Here is a 15,405-nt window from a genome sequence, read left to right as displayed (position 1 = left end):
ATACGACCAGTAATGGATTCCCAGAGTGCTGGTTCTCTTTTGACAGGAACGCGTCGGCGGCTAGCATCCTTGAAAACTGATAGGCTTGGCATATAGGCATTGAGCCTGAGAAATCTCAAAAAAAAAAAAAGAAATCCGGATTTTCTTGAATCGAACCACGCAGCCATCCAGCTCTTTTGGTGGCATATATCCGCAATTATCCTGTGTTGATTTGTATGCACGTATGCGCAAAAGTTTCAGACACAAAGGGAATGACACAAATTTCAGCTGGTAAGGCGTCGTGGGTCGGGGAGCTAGGTGACGAAGCGATGCATCCGCCTCCGGCCAATCTGCAGACTTCGGAGCTGGCGATGCCGGGCCTATGTCGGCCTGCTGCCGTCAACGAGCCACCGGCCTGACGAAGTTCGACAGGAGAGCCATGGGCTATAGTGCCTAGCAGGAGATAGGTCGTTGGGATCTTCAGCCTAGAGGTCGATGACGCTGAGTATGGGTCGCCGGTCTGAAAATCCGTGCCAGTCGCAATGTCTTTGCATTGCAAGGAGCTCGCGAAGGGACTGTGCAGCAGACAGGCTCACAGGCCGGAAAAGCCCGAGGGTTCACCCCTTCGAGCGTTGGCCCAGAACACGTGAGGGCTGCAGCTCTGAGTCCTCGTCTTGTTCGGAGGAAGATCACTCGAGCCGCAAGCCCCTTGAGATGCGTTGACAGTCAGCGTGAGCCCGCTGAGAAGGGCCCAAGGCTGGCCTGGCCGGCTTGATGAGGATATGTCCTCTGATCGCCATGCCCACTATTTCCCGGTGGGAATGTGGGCCGACCGTTCTAATTGAGCAGCTTCCGTGCCAACATAATCCTAGCCCCACCAGCCAGCCCATTGCAGCGAGGCAGGATCTGTGTATCTGGAGGAGCATGCTGAGCAATTGACGTGGATGGACCAGCCTCCTTTTCTGGGCTGAGAGGTCCACAAAGAGACCTGCCACCCGGTCACTGGCGAGGAATCGGGAGCCTAGAGCCTGGAGCCTGGAGCCTCGTCTTGCGGCATCTGGGCCTGAAATACACAGTAGAGCACTTTCAGACGCAGGTCTAGAGTCGGAAGGCTGGCCGACGTGCCTTTCCGCCGACACTGATGTGTTCGGCTGCGGAGTGTGTGGTGCCACACGTTTCCTGATGGGACTCGATATTCTCGGTGCGTGTTCTCGCCCGCGCAATCTCCGAGGCGGGCATGGCGGGACAGGAAATACGACGAGTTGGCTGCGGCTCTCACATCTTTGAAACTTTTATTCCCGCCGGCACTTTGTGAGACGGATGGGGATCTTGGGTTGTGGATACTGGATGGCCTCTGCCGTGTTCTGGATCGTGACAAGAGTCGGCCGAGTCGAGCAAGAGGGAGGGCCTGAGTGGGTGCGGTGGTAAGCAGGGCGAAGCTGAGTGGCCAGAGGGCAGGGGGCGAGTCTCTTTGGCGGCGCGGGTGGGTCAGAGTGGGTCTCAGGGCGTGTGGCTCCCGTCTGGGGAAGCGGGGAAGCCTTGACGCTAATCGACCCACTCAATCCGCCTTGTAGTGTAAGACCCCCGGTCCAGAAGGGTAAGGGGTCGTGAGGGTCTTGCTGCTTGTTATAGGGGGAGGGCAGTCAGCCTGGAGTGTTGGAGATGCCCTGGAGATGGTCCTCCAAGAGCTGTATTCTCAACGAACAACGGTGGTGTCTGGCGTTCTGACAACGCCTCCAGCCCCAGGGTAGCAGCTCCAGGGCACCGGCCACAGCGTCAGGCAGGCTGGCAGGCAGTCAGGCCACGGCAGGACCCTCCTGGCGCCAGATGGCATGATGCCCCTATGCATCGACACGGCCCTGACGTCGCCTGCCTGGTCCTGATTGGGCAGACGTGGCACCGGGCAGGCATGTTGCTGCGACGCGACCCCGCTCGTTTGGGCAGTCGACCTGGGGCACAAGGGCTGACTGGCTGGCTGGGCACAGGGCCTGTGTGTTGGAGGAGAAAGACACCAGAGAGAAAGACGAGACGGGACGGGCACCAGCGATGAGTCCTGTTGGAGAATGATGCTTGCCTGGGATGTGTCCAGCTGACCTGACCACCCAAGCTTCCAGGGGGGCTACGAACTCAATAAGAAGACCACTGTCCTTCGTTTTCTACATCACCACCCTCTTTTCCTCCCGCCACACAAATCTTCCCCAATTTACGCGGTTCGTCTCTTGCAACCATACGAGTTATTAGAGTATAGATGAGAAAGAAGTAGAGGCTATTCCTACTGAGTCCCCGAGGCAAGTTCACCCTCCCGTTGTCCGGCTTCCCTTCCAAGCCATCCGTCCCCCCTCCTTTTCTAGCTCGTTCCCCTCACCTTCCTTTCGAGCTTCCCCCCATCTCTCTCTTGTCCAGCTGGTCCAAATGAGGCCATCAAGAATCATCATCACTTGGGCCCCCCTCCCGCATGAGTGACGAGACTGGAATCTACCGCATTTTCATTCATGCTATGAGAGAACACTCCATCACCGATCGCCAACAAGACGCAAGACTGCCTCCAGATCCGACTCAAAACGCCCTGTCCAATCCCATCTAACACCTGAGAACAGTTTCATCAGTTCAATCTGCCAAACAAAAGGACAACAATTGCTGGAAACCCCACCAGCAAGACCAGACAAGCCAGCACACAACCACAGGCACATCAGCCCCAGTCGAAACAACCCCCTTCTCCCACAAAATGCCCGTCCGCATCCCCGCCGCCCGCTCTACAGAGCTCTACACCTTTGCCGGTGCAGGCGCCTTCGTCCTGGCCCCGCTCTACATGCTGATGCCGGGCGCCACGGAGCGCATGGCCACCCAGACCGCCCGCTGGGCCCCTCGCTGGGAGCGCAACATCAGCTACTTTACCGCCCCTGTCGAGCGCACCACCCAGCGCATCACCCCTCCCGTCGAGCGCACCGTCAAGCGTATCGACAGCCGCCTGCCCCTCGGCTCCGTGGCCCGTGGCGTCGACAGCCGCATTCGGCGAGGCATGACCCGCTTCGGCTGGGCTCCTCCCCCTCGGAGCGCCTGAGCTGGCCTTGGTCTCTTCTTTCTCTTCCCTGTCACTTGGGGCATGTGGGGTCGAGGATCAGACGTGATCTGAGTGCATTGGATGCGGAACTGTTCTCAGTCGGAGCTGTATCGAATCTTGTATAGGACAACATGATTTGGGCGTGGCTGGTGGTGTCCAGGCTGAGCACCCATGAAGAAAAGGCGAAGGTGAAACCTAATCGTCGGCCATACTTAAGTAGTCAGCCATGCTGCTTAACCCTCGTTGAACAGCATTGGGGTCACACCCCATGGTATTTTCAGAAGTACTACGTACATCTGGACTACCCTCACTGTCACGAATATTGAGCTTCGGACAGGAATATAGCTGGCAAACATACGTCAACTCCAAAGGCTCAAACAATCCGACCGTGATTCATCTTGTATTTGACGCCACTTGCCCCTCTTTTCATTGGTCTATGCCGCCGTCCAGATTATACTCATCTGAAATGGTGTTGCTTATTAGTCCAACACCCTGACCGATGCTGCCTATACCGGCATACATATTCTCAGGTTGGTGTCCAACTCCAAGTCCGAGCACTGGCAGCAAAGAGGTTAGTCGCCTTGGCTGTCATGATATATCACGCAGCGCGCGCGAACACACATCTCTGTACACCATGTGAATCACGATATCTTTCACTGCAAATGGTATGACTAGGTATGGATATAAGCAAGGAGGCTGTCGAGTAGCCATGATATCATTCAGATTACTATCCCGTCACCTGACAAAGCAAATAGACCGCGGTCCGGCCCATTTGAGCTCAGCCATGAATCCATCACCGTACACGTACTATTCGCCCACGATACCCACCATCTTGCGCTCTTGTCCGCCTTGCCCGTAGAACATACTCGTACAATACTACTGCCTCCAAGCGAGCCTGTTGCGGGAGGCAGACATAGATATTGGAAACGGGAAAGTTCAGACAATAAAAAAAGCCCAGAACCAACCAAACCTACGCCTTGACTGTAGACAGTCGAGCTTCCCAACGGACTCTACTCGTCAACCCATGACAAATCGCGCAGCCCATTCCAAATCAAGGCCACCCCAACATGTCGGTCCAAGGGGCTGACGACGGATGATGTCCTGGTGCACCGACATATCACCGACAGACAACACGCACCAAAAAGGACTTCAACGCACCCAATACTGTGTACAACGGCCGTGTCCCCTCTGAACCACCCGTGTTATCCGTGACCAAAAGAGAAGGGGATCAGAAAAAAAAAAAGATGTCTTCGCCGGTTCAAAAGGTCCTCCCGACAACGCCTTGAGCATGTACGCCAGCCAAACATGAGAAACAAGTACCCTATGGCATCTTTACAAGCGAGGCCACGCCCCTAGATGTAACTTTTGCGCGGAGAAAACGCCGAAATCAAGAGAATCGCTTATTTGGGGGCAGGAGCCCTACGGCCGTCAGAAAAATAAGATTCTGGTCATCAAGGTCGCGATCGAACGGCGAGGAACGAACTCACACTCCGCCTCCCATGAACGCGGCAAGATCGTCCAGCTCGAGCAGTTGCCGCTCAAAAGCCGCACAGAGTTCTACCGGCGTCATGTCGACCCCAGAACCACTGCTTTCCTTGGCAGGCGGAGGAGCCGACCCCGAGCCGCCAGCGTTGGACCCGTTGGACGCGGGAACTGGAGAGTCCGGCTTGAACTCAGGCTTGACGTCCTGCGCAGCTGTTGGAGGTGACCCCAGGGCGGCGGGGGTGGAGCCTCCAGCAGAGCCCCCGTTGATAGTGGTGACCCCGGATGGCCGAGGTCTTGGAGGCTCGCTGTCGCGGCTGTCCATGGGTGCGGCAGGCGCAGCTTGGGGGACATCTGGGGAAGAGACACGTGGGTCCTGTTGAACGGACTGGGAGGCACCAGAGGCTGACTGCTGTTCGTAGTCCATTGGCTCGTGGTGTGCATCAGCGCGGCTCACTCTCTCGTCCTTAACCGACGGCGATCGCTGAATTTGCATGCGCCCGTCCTCGCTCACCCTCTCCTGCTCGTCCCCGATGTTAATCTCGTTCAGGACCCGACTCATGACGCTCAGGTGACGGTGCCATGGCAGGACCAGATTCCATGAATCGGCACCATCCTTCATGAGATGGAGGCACTTTTCCACCATGAGGTGGATGGAGTCGTGTGTGTGAGGCGGCGACAGGCCCTTTAGGGCCAGGTACGCTACGGTTGATCCAGCAGTAAAGCCCGAGAATAGCATGAAGATGGGCAGGCAGCACACCGCCGTGGGCTCCGTGGCCCTCTCGAGGGCCGTGAGCATGGATATGATACTGTGAGAAGATTCCAGGATGCGCTCGACGTATTGCATCTGGCTCTGGCTGGACATGCGCCAACCTTCCATGCTGAAAGTCTCTGAAGTGACAATCTGCAGTATGCGACGCCGATTGATAAAGATGGCAGCGCAATGAAGAAGGAGGTGTATCATGGCATAGGTCACGCCACTGCCCATGGTGATGTGCAATTCCATCTGGCCCGGCCTGTCGGCAAATGGGTGAGGCAGGTTGGCCCGAACCTGGGCGACCTTGACCTCGAGCATCTGGCACTGGTCCTCGCTGAAGGTATCGAGTGTGGTTGTGGTCATCATCTCCACGACCATGCGCCACGCCTCGGTGGCCAGGACGATGTGGCCAAACTCGCCTACGGGAGCCATGATGGCGGAGCTGGGGGCGGCGGGGGGCGCAGTGCCGTCCAGCGTTCGTACGTAGACGGGGTTTCCAAAGTTGAAGTTCATATCTTCACAGGGGAGTGCCACATCCTTGACGTCGAGTGCGGACAGGGCGGGGAAGCGTCCAGGGCTGCTTGTCAAGAAACAGTCGAGGATGTAGATGAGCCACAGGGTCCGACGGAAAGACTCCTCCTGGAGGAAGCGGTCGGGATCGGTCGAATGGCCGTTGTTGTGAACAACACGGTACATCTGGGCCATGCGAGCAGCCTGGCCCAGGTAGATGTAGGCGCGGACGGCGCTCCTGGAGCCCCACTCATGAATGACCATCAAGCAGAGGGCCTGGATATCCGCCAGGGTGGGATGGTCGAGTGACAGCCAGATGAAATTGCTGGCCTTGAGGCCGAAGTGCTCGGCCGCCTGGGAAGAGCCCTGGCCTCTGCCGAAGCGCTGGATCAGGGTCGGCGAGTGACTGTCACAAGATATCTGGTGTCAGCAAGACGGAGTGGACCCGAAGGGTGGCCGAAGGGTGGCCGAAGGGGCAGGGTTAGTCCGTACCGGGCAGCAGTGCACAAGAGCGCATTGACCATGACGCTGTCAACGGCATTGTTCCTGAGGGACTGGATGAATGACGGGCGGTGGAAGGCGACACATGCCGGCAGGACCTTGTTGATGACCCTCTCACACTGCTCGAGCATGTCCGGGCCAAGCCTGTTTGAAGTTTGCCATTAGTACCATGGTTTTTTTGCCAGCGCGATGAGAGCAGGCCGCGGACAGCGACCCAAGAAAGACATTGATTGGCTGGGGGGTGTGAAAGACGCGGTGGCAGTGAGTGTCGGCGTGGCCTGTTGGGCGGGTGGGCATGATGGTGGGGATCAATCACGATGTACGACGTGGTCGTATTCTGGTGGTTTTGGGGATGCCGCTGGCGGGCTGGCGGGCTGGCGGGCTGGTGGACATTGAACAGCTCCAGGCCCTTAGCCGCGGCCGATGGGCCACCGGGCCCTGTCCGGCAGGGCAAAGTGCGGAAAAGTGGAGATGGGCCGTGCACACAGGCTGGCTACTCCCGCGCCAGGGAGGGTGGTCTTGTGGAAGACTGCCCCGGAGCATCAAGTGTCGGAGCTATGACCTCCCAAGGAATGGGGGGACGGGGGGACGGGGGGGAGGGGGTAGGTGGGTTCGACGGTGGGATGCGTGCGTGCCGGAACTGGCGGCAGCTCGCCTGGACACAGTGGCAGCAGGGGAAGCAGGTGGAAGCAGTGCAGGCAGGGAAATGAGATTGAGCTTGGGGGGGGGGGGGGCGGCCAGCCGGAGAAGAAGACGGGTGCGGGAGTCCACCTTGATACGATGCATCATCTCGGATCCCTTTGACCACGGCCAGACAGCTGCAGCCCTTGGACGAGCCCACGAGGCCGACCTGGGCCGAGCCGAGCTGAGCTGAGCTGAGCTGAGCTGAACCAAGCCAGCCAGCCAGACAGACAGACGGCCCAGAGCTTGCGCAAGCAGTCATGGGCAGAGAAGCCGGCGGCGGCGGCGGCGGATGCGACGCAAGGGATGCGAGCCGGTTGCGTCGACATGACAACCCCCCGGGAACGTGACCTTGGGGCAAGAATGAAAGAAAAAGAAGACGAGAAAAAAAAAAAGCACAGGCAAGGAAAGACATTCAATAGGCAGACACACGTACTTTTCGGTTGCAGGCGCCGAGTTACGCGAGACGACTGTGGTCGGGAGTGCAGAGCCGTGGCGGTCGGCGGTGGCAGGTCCGGAGGCTCGCTCGCTGGGCAGAGTCTCGCGTGCGCGAGCTGCGCGTGCAGGGGAGACGCCGTGTCCACCGTGGCTCATGGACTCGGAGGGCAGATAGCAGTCGTGCATGCCCTTTGAGCAGTTCTTGCACGGCGCCCGCCCGTTCTCGTAGACGCATTTGGTCTTGCCCTTGCGACAGCGCACGCAGGCGCCGCCTGCCCTAAGGGCCGTCGCGCGGACAGCCGACATGCTGGCTGGCTGGCTGGATGGCGGTCTTTGGGGGCGGCCGGTTTGGGCGATGTGAAGGGATGCGCTGCGATGCGATGCGATGTGACGCGACGCGGCGCACTCGCTGGGAGACGGCGACGCAGGGGCAGGCAGGCTAGCTAGCCGTCGGCTCTTGCAACTATGGCGATGGATGTTGCTGTTGTTGTTGTTGCTGTTTGTGGTGGTGGTGGTGGTGGTGGTGGCGGTGGTGCGTGTTTGCTGCCGACAAGAGGCTGGCTCTGGTTCGGAGATCCGGGGGACCAGAGGCGCCAGAGTCCGGGTGCTTGAGCCCGACGGGATGGGATGCGACTCGAGGATCCTGACGGCCGCAGATGGGGGGATGGGCCGACCAAAAACTGGCAGCAGACAGAAGGGGGGGAAGTCGACGAGAGCAGAGCTGTCCAGAAGGGAAGAGAAGAGGGAGAAGAAGACGGCAGCCGAAGAGGATGGATGGACGGATGACAATGGGCAGGATTTTTGCTCGCACGGAACGGCGAGACAAGATGGTGGCTTTTTTCGGGGCGGTCGGTCAATGGGGGGAGGGGAGGGGAGGGAGGACGGAAGGCAGAGGCCACAGAGGCAGGGGTAGGGCTGGGGCAGGGCTGGCCTGGGCTGGACCTGGACTGCACTGCACGGGACGGGGGAATGCGAGGGTCGAGCTGCAGATGGGCTGAGAAGAGAAGGCCTGGGGCTCGAGGGGGGAGGGAGGGAGGTGACGGAGCATGAGGTGGTGGCCGACACAGCAACAAAAAAAAAGAGGCGGCAGCTTTCTCGGGGGTGGCACTCCACAGGCATCCGAGATTCATGGCAATTCATGGATGGGCTGACTGGGCTCGATGGGGGGTGGCAGGGAGCCCAGAGCGCGCTACGGTGTCCGTGGTCCCGAGAGCAGCTTCCTTGTGGGTGCCAGTCTGTGGTGGCAGGCGCTGGGCCACAAGTCGGGGTGCGCTCATTTCCCGGCCGGAGCACCGAACGCTGGAGCCTCTCCCTCCCTCCTCCTCCCCCCTCCTCCCCCCCCCCCATCTGGTCAACGAAGGGGAGGGGGGCAAGGCGGTTGAGCTGGTCTCGCCGCGGGCCAAACTCCCCTCGGTCAAAGGGTCTCGAATAAAGAGGCTTCGTTGTGGCCCGACTTTGTGCACCGGCTCACGGCGCCCCTTCTCTCTCCCTCTCCCCCTCCCCCCCCCTCTCTGGCTCAGGTCTCAATTCCAAGCATTTCTCGAGGACAGCAGGCACGGCAACCCGGCTGGGGGAGGCAGCGAGACCACCGGGAGACCGGGGCAGGGACCTGACTGCCAGCCTGCCAGCCTGGGCTGCCTGGGCGCAGGCCTGGTTGTTGGCGCGGCCTGGGCTGGGCTGTGACTGGCGGCTGCTCCTTTTTCTGTGGGACCACCCGCCATTCCAGTCCGTCTCCGTCCCCGTCCGCTTCCACATCACATCGCTGCCCTCCGCCTGCTGTGGTGGTCAGTCTGCCGGTCTCCCGGTCTGCCTCGTGCATCGGCGTCGCTGTCGTCTACGCTCTGGTCTACAAACTACGTGGCCCACGTGTGTACTTTCTCCGGGTTCTTGATAGATACCTACCTAGGTACCCAGGTACATAGGTACTGAAGTATCTAGGCAGGTATTTGTACAGCGTTAAGGACTGGCTGGGTACCTGCCTACCCAGCAGCCTAGGTGAGAGAGAGCTGGGTAGGTTACCGAGGAACCTAGGTACCTAGATACCTGCCTAGGGCCCAGGCAAACCGCCCGCCCGCCCGTCCATCCGTCTTGTCGATGGCTATGACGACGGAGCTGACAGAAACAGCCACGACCGTCTCATTCCCTTCCGTCCAGTCACTTCCGTCCGTTCAGTGTGCGGCCATGCTGCTGCCGCCGCCTCTCTTTTTTTAGACCCCGGCGGGCGCAACTGCTCTTTCTGTCTCTAGGAGGCAGTGCCGGGGATGCAGACGAGAACAGCCTCGGACCGCAGGCGCAGGCGCAGGTGCAGCACAAGCACAAGCACGGTGTGGCCAGCCCCGGGGTCTCGTCTCGCATGCCTCCCACGCATCCTTGGAGGAGGCTTGTTACACGGTGGGTTGCTGCAACAAGGCGACGGTGGTCGAGCCTGCTGTGTAGTCTACCTAGTACTATGTAGCAGATACCTACCTATGTACCTGGGTACTTGGGTAGACAGTCGACATGACGATGGCTGGCGACGGGTCGGCCCAGCTGCCCCCAAGCAGGAGCGCCAGTCTTTCAAGCCTCGCTCTCGTCGGGGCCTTCCCGTCCCAGCTTCCCGCCCATCGCCCATCGCCCATGGCCACGCAGCCACGCAGCCACGCGACATTGACAGCTCCATCGGCTCTGCCTTGGACCACGGCCCCAGCCAGCCGAATTCCACCCTCGCAGCTTCCGAGGCTACATTCTGGCAATGCCGCGTGGCGTGCCGGTCCCCAATCCCAATGCCCACACCCTCGAAAACCACGTTACATGCCCGTCAGGCCAGCAGCCCAGCAGGCCAGGTTGTTACTACAGTTATTACAGTTGTCACAGTTGTCACAGTACCAGGCTTGTTATCGCCGGAGCCGTGGTGCCGCTCCAAATTTCACACCGGCCACAGATCCGTTTCTCCCAGTGTCTCACATCACATGCCCCCAGTTGCTCCGATTTGCTCGCCCACCGGCCCAACAAGCACACCATGAGACGTCACCGCACTGGCTCTGGCACCGCACTGGCACCGCACTGTAGCCTGCAGCGGCGCCCCTCGGAAGCTAGTGGGCCCGCCGGGTGAGAGCGCCTTCGACGCGCGACTCGCTCCCTCTCTGGCCAACCTGTCAGCCTGTTCGTCGCCCTGCGCCGCCGCGCCCACTTTTTTCGCGACCGCCTCCTTTCCCTTCCCTTCCGGCTGCCCGCCGAAAGAGCCGGCTTGCCGCTGGGCGACAGTGGGCCGACGCTGGCATTGCTGCATACCACAAAACCTGCCCAACATGGCCGTGGCATCTTCCGGTGCCCGATGAGCCACTTCGTGTGCTAGCATCGGCCTCGACGATATGTCACAGTGGTGAGGTTTGGAGGCGCGCGGGGGAGGGGGATGGGGAGGGGGAGGGGGCTGCTGGCCGAAAGGCAAGCCCGCGCCGACTGTCCCGGAGCTGGGCTTCTTGTGCTCCGACACAGTGAGACTGTGCTAATAATAAGGGGTTGCAGATCTGCCGTCAAACCCCCTCCTGCGACAGGCAGCCCCGACCTCTCCGCTCCGTCTGAAAGCTGGGGATGATAGGGTGAATGCACAATCTGTTGTTTGTGTGTATATTGTTTTCTACATTTGATCAGGTGGCTTAACAGTACAAATAAGGCAGGCCCTTTCGGACCTCGAACGCAGCTGATCACGGGAGCATCGCGATGTCAATGCCCTTATTGCGTGGGCCCAAAGCACCCGAAGCCGCGCTAGCCCGACACCGCTCCATCAGGCTGATTCCCAGTCCGCCAAGGTCTGATGAGCCCGGGGAAAGCTCCGGCCTGTCCAGTCCACCACTCACTCAAGCACTCGGATGACCTCGGCGCAAGGCAGGTGTCCCCCGCCACCCTTGGATCATGGGCCGAACGAACAATAGACGAAGCTAACAGGGGCGCACGGATGGTTACACAAATGCAGAGTCCCAATCCGTTCGCTCCCGGGAAATGGCCAACCGACACCAGACTGCCAGACCGAGCCAGCGAGCCCCGTGAGCATTGGGCGGCGCGACACCTCCTTCGGCAGTGCAGGGATCAGTGTCAGGAACCACTCCCGACATTCCACCGCTTATTAGTCTTCGGCACCCTGCATTGCATAAGAGAGTCTTAGAGAGACCCTACTTTTGCCCGCCGGCCATCTCCGGAAGCGACTTTTTACTTTTGCTGCTCGTTTGTCGCCGTCTTGAGGCACAACCGCGTCATAATGTGTGACTTTTCTTGCTCCTTCGTCTCAATCCGGCGGGCATGTGCTTGCTGATGATCGCTTGCTGCACTGACGATCGAGACGCCAGGATCTGGGATTTCGAGGTGCACGCGCCTCGCGAGTACAATTTTACCCTCCTGGCCCTGTTGGAGAATGGGCTGGACTCGTAGGAATTGAACTGGAATTTTTCTTTCATTATTCAATGGCATGTCTTTTGTTTCGCGGGGGGGCGGGGCCGCGGGTGATGGCAGGGTGCTGTGCTGATGAAAGTTGTTAGATCCCGACGATCTGGACCGGCCTCCTCGTCACTTCAGCGCATGCATGGGCCAGTATTCCTAGCGCATCTTGGGCGATCACACTGTAAGGCGCTTGGGCTCCAGGCTTGCAGGGCCCTAATGCGTGGCTGGTATGCAGGAACTGGTCATGCTCGCATGCGCGACCCGCGCGTATCCCGGCATCTTGAGGCGCGTGTTGCGCCTAAGCGCTCACGTTGACCGCAGACGTGTAGGAAAACTCGGCAAGAACTTGCGTCCTCACCATCTATTCCACACCGGCGCTTTTCATTCTACCCGAGGAGCTCCGCGGGTCTCATAGCGTTTGATTGTCGGTCCCCATGCTCACATTGAGGCTCTCGACGGCGGTTGGCAACCAAATTCGTGCGCACCAACTCGGTTGTGGGTATGATCGTTCACGATGCAAAGAGAGGCAGCACAAAATATTTCTGTATAGACAGTAAACCGCGGTGATTACAAGCAACTAAAATCAAACCAGAGTTTTTTTTATAGTCAAGAATCAATGCAAGAAGCCGTGGCAGCCAGTGCCCGGAAATGCTGCTCCAACATCAATCAAGCCTTGTGTAAGCCACCGGCCGACCCACTCGCTCGAGATCTTGTAGGCTCTCTCGAGTAAGATTGGTCACCGTTCCGCACACAGACCGTCTAATTATCTTCAAATTGATATCCTTCGGCAAGAAATACATGAAAAATGGACCCAGGTATGCTGCCAGGGGGTGAAATGTGTATATCCACGCTTCTGCGCGCCTGGGTGGATCAGCAGATCCTGGCAGGATCTCACTACTTCTCTACTCCGTACACCAGCATCACAGAGCCAAGAACCATGGGAAGGACCCGAACTATTATTTGAAGAAAGTCTTCTGCGTTGCGACAACTTACAACTTCGACCCAAGCGCCAAATAAGACCTCACAAGACCTCGAAGGCCTGGGAACGCTCAGGCGAGCGAGGACGGCCTGGATTCTTACAAAGCGGCCACCTCAATCTGCCTCCAGCACTACACGCTTCATTGTGATCCCAGATTTCCCGTTCTAGAATACGTTACTCCCCCATGACCTACTCCACCGTTCGCTCTGGGTCCAGAAGCCACGCCAGCTCCAGGAACAGCCTATACAGATACAGCCCCTGGTGCACGGGTGTGAGGGCGCGGTAGTACCACTTCCTGCCCTCCTCGGCGATGCGGAACGCGACCTCCTGGCCCTCGTCGGTGGTGGCCAGGAATCGCATCAGCTCGGGCAGCTCCTCCATGCCCTGGCTGACCGGAACGTAGTGCAGCCAGGGGACCAGGCGCTCGTCGTGCCACTCTCGGAAGATGCTCATCTTGAGCGGGGTGGTGTGGCCCGCGAGGTGCTTGTGGAAGCGCCCGCTGTAGCTGTTGCCGTCGATGTCGAGGGCGAACCGGTACCGGTACGGCTCGGCCGCCGGCTGGTCGCTGTGCTCGGCGACCCGGAAGAAGCGCTCTTGCTGCTCGCACTCTTCCTCGTCGCACTGCAGCGCCGCCGAGATGTGCACGTTGTATAGCCTGCGGTCCAGCTGGGGCGAGGTGTATGTGTGCCACGGGTCGCTCGCCTGGCCTGTATCGTTGGTGAGCTGCAGGTACGTGTAGTTCTGGCCCTTGGCGTGCATGTTGGCCAGGATCGCAAGCCGCTGGCGGTGGCCCTTGCGCCACGAGGTGTCCTTATGCTATATACTTGTGAGCCTTTTTATAAAATATCAAGTCTAGTTTACTTTGTTTTTTATTTGGATAGTAGGGGGGGGGGGGAGATTACCCAGTGGCCACCAGTGGTGGACCCATGCCAGAACACGGCGTTCTTCTTCTTGTGCCACGGCTGGTCCAGCCTCTTGTCGTAAAGATTGTGGGGGAAGGCATAGTGAGGTGATGGCATGTGAATGTCAGCGAAGGGATATGGCGATGCCCTTGAGAGGAGCGGCACGGGGGTGCGGAGTTGTCGGAAACTGGTAGGGGAGTTCAGGAATCCGTGGTACTCCTTGAATTCCGGATGGAGGCACAGGTCCTTTTCCTCGTCGACGCTCTGAACGAAGGGCAGCCCAAAGGTCTCGACCCTGTTGATTAGGAGAAGCCTGTCCACGGTGGTCTGGCCTCGGACCTGACACGCTTCTGCGACCTTATCCACGATGTTCTCACGGGCCAGGTTTGGCCAGTCAGAGGCCATATCATCGCTTGCGTCATTCACCAGCAGGACGGATGGCTCGTCGAGGGTGTTGATCGGGATCATCAAGTCGGGAAGAAGCTTCCTCGCATCACCAAAGATCCAGTCCATAGCGTCGGCGAAGTATGCACAGTCCTTAAACCCATCTGCCTTGGTGTAAGAGCACAAGGTTGCCGCCTCATTGTCGCCCTTGGTTGCCTCTTCCATGAGGTGCTTCAGCCTCTCGGGGGAATGTCCGTGAAACAGCTCCACGTCCTCGAAAATCTGGTCGAAGTCATCGATGATGGGTGATCGCTGTCGCAAGGCGTACTTGGCCCATTCCTTGAAACCTGGCGGCGGCGGCCTCCCATAGCGTTCTTCATACTCCACGGCAGCCTCGTCCGGAGTTTGTGACTGCTGAGACAGCAGTGCCTCGAAATCGAGAAGGGCTTCTCGGTGTAGCAACTGTATTGGGTGTGGCGGCTTGTTGGACGGTTCCGTGGGCGGGCGGGGCAGGACTGGCCGTGGCCTTGGGAAAAGAAGCAAGATGAGCAGGCCGCAGAGGATGCCTAGAGCCACAGCTTCCTTGTGGAACCTGGCCTTCCTGGCCATGTATGAGGGAGGCAACATGAGGAAAGAGGCATCAGAAAAAGAGAAGTCTCGCGCAGGTCCAGAGCTCTGCTGCTCCGGGGGCGCCCGGTGGTGCTGGTGATATTCTGACGCGGGCAGTCCTCCTCTCCCTTGGGACGGCAGATCTCCCTGGCTCCTCCTCCTCCTGGCTCCCTTTGGAACGGCGGGACACAATCCATGGCAAATATGGGCATGCGTTCCACACACTCACCTCAAGTATTTGGCCATCTCCTCGATCCCTTTAGCCCTAGTCGCAAGTGTGTCAAGAACCCTAGATTGCCCATCGCTGCGACACGAAGCCCCGGCTCGAGGACTGTTGGGGACAACCCGAATTGAAAGGGGACCAAGTGAGAGCAACAGCCAGCTCCTTTGACACTTGTCAGGTCACGCTAACCTGGACTCCCTACCGGCTTGTGTCTCGCAGAAAGGCCCAGTCACGTCGAGTCGCATTGTGCAAATGGGAGCGAGGAGGCATTTCTCACGACTCAACTTGTAACCCGGGAGTCGAGCCAAGATGCCAGCCTGGGAGTGAGTGCTCGAGGCGTGGGTGGCCAGGTGGTTGGTTGTCGTAGGGCCGTTGGGAGGATCAATAGCCGTACATACAAGCCGTAGTGGACCCTCATCTGAACCCTGCAGGTTGAGGTGGTGGGGCCGAGGCGGGCTGGCGGGCTTTCCGGTCGGCGCCGCATTG

General features: G+C 59.1%; 3 protein-coding genes across 3 annotated transcripts; 1 reads left to right on the top strand and 2 right to left on the bottom strand.

Moving 5' to 3' along the window:
• Positions 1–873: 873 nt before the first annotated feature.
• On the top strand, positions 874–3,732 carry KVR01_002539 (uncharacterized protein). The gene is made up of 2 exons (XM_044783184.1): positions 874–2,267; positions 2,577–3,732. Exon 2 carries the CDS (start codon positions 2,705–2,707, stop codon positions 3,038–3,040), a length of 336 nt encoding a protein of 111 aa, XP_044647554.1. The 5' UTR covers positions 874–2,267; positions 2,577–2,704; the 3' UTR covers positions 3,041–3,732.
• On the bottom strand, positions 3,480–8,767 carry KVR01_002971 (uncharacterized protein). The gene is made up of 4 exons (XM_044783205.1): positions 7,408–8,767; positions 6,282–6,434; positions 4,528–6,195; positions 3,480–4,459 (listed from the first exon to the last, which is right to left on the bottom strand). Exons 1-4 carry the CDS (start codon positions 8,754–8,756, stop codon positions 4,441–4,443), a joined length of 3,189 nt encoding a protein of 1,062 aa, XP_044647986.1. The 5' UTR covers positions 8,757–8,767; the 3' UTR covers positions 3,480–4,440.
• A 4,020-nt stretch (positions 8,768–12,787) lies between these two features.
• Positions 12,788–15,283, bottom strand: KVR01_003588 (uncharacterized protein). The gene is made up of 2 exons (XM_044791214.1): positions 13,704–15,283; positions 12,788–13,617 (listed from the first exon to the last, which is right to left on the bottom strand). The coding sequence occupies exons 1-2, from the start codon at positions 14,712–14,714 to the stop codon at positions 12,991–12,993; spliced, it is 1,638 nt and encodes a 545-aa protein (XP_044648603.1). The 5' UTR covers positions 14,715–15,283; the 3' UTR covers positions 12,788–12,990.
• Between the last annotated feature and the right edge of the window lie 122 nt (positions 15,284–15,405).

This window comes from Diaporthe batatas (assembly GCF_019321695.1).
Source record: "Diaporthe batatas strain CRI 302-4 chromosome Unknown Contig00003, whole genome shotgun sequence".
Lineage (NCBI taxonomy): Eukaryota > Fungi > Ascomycota > Sordariomycetes > Diaporthales > Diaporthaceae > Diaporthe > Diaporthe batatas.
The sequence above is the reverse complement of the archived record's forward strand: the minus strand, read 5'-3'. Positions and strand labels throughout refer to the sequence as shown.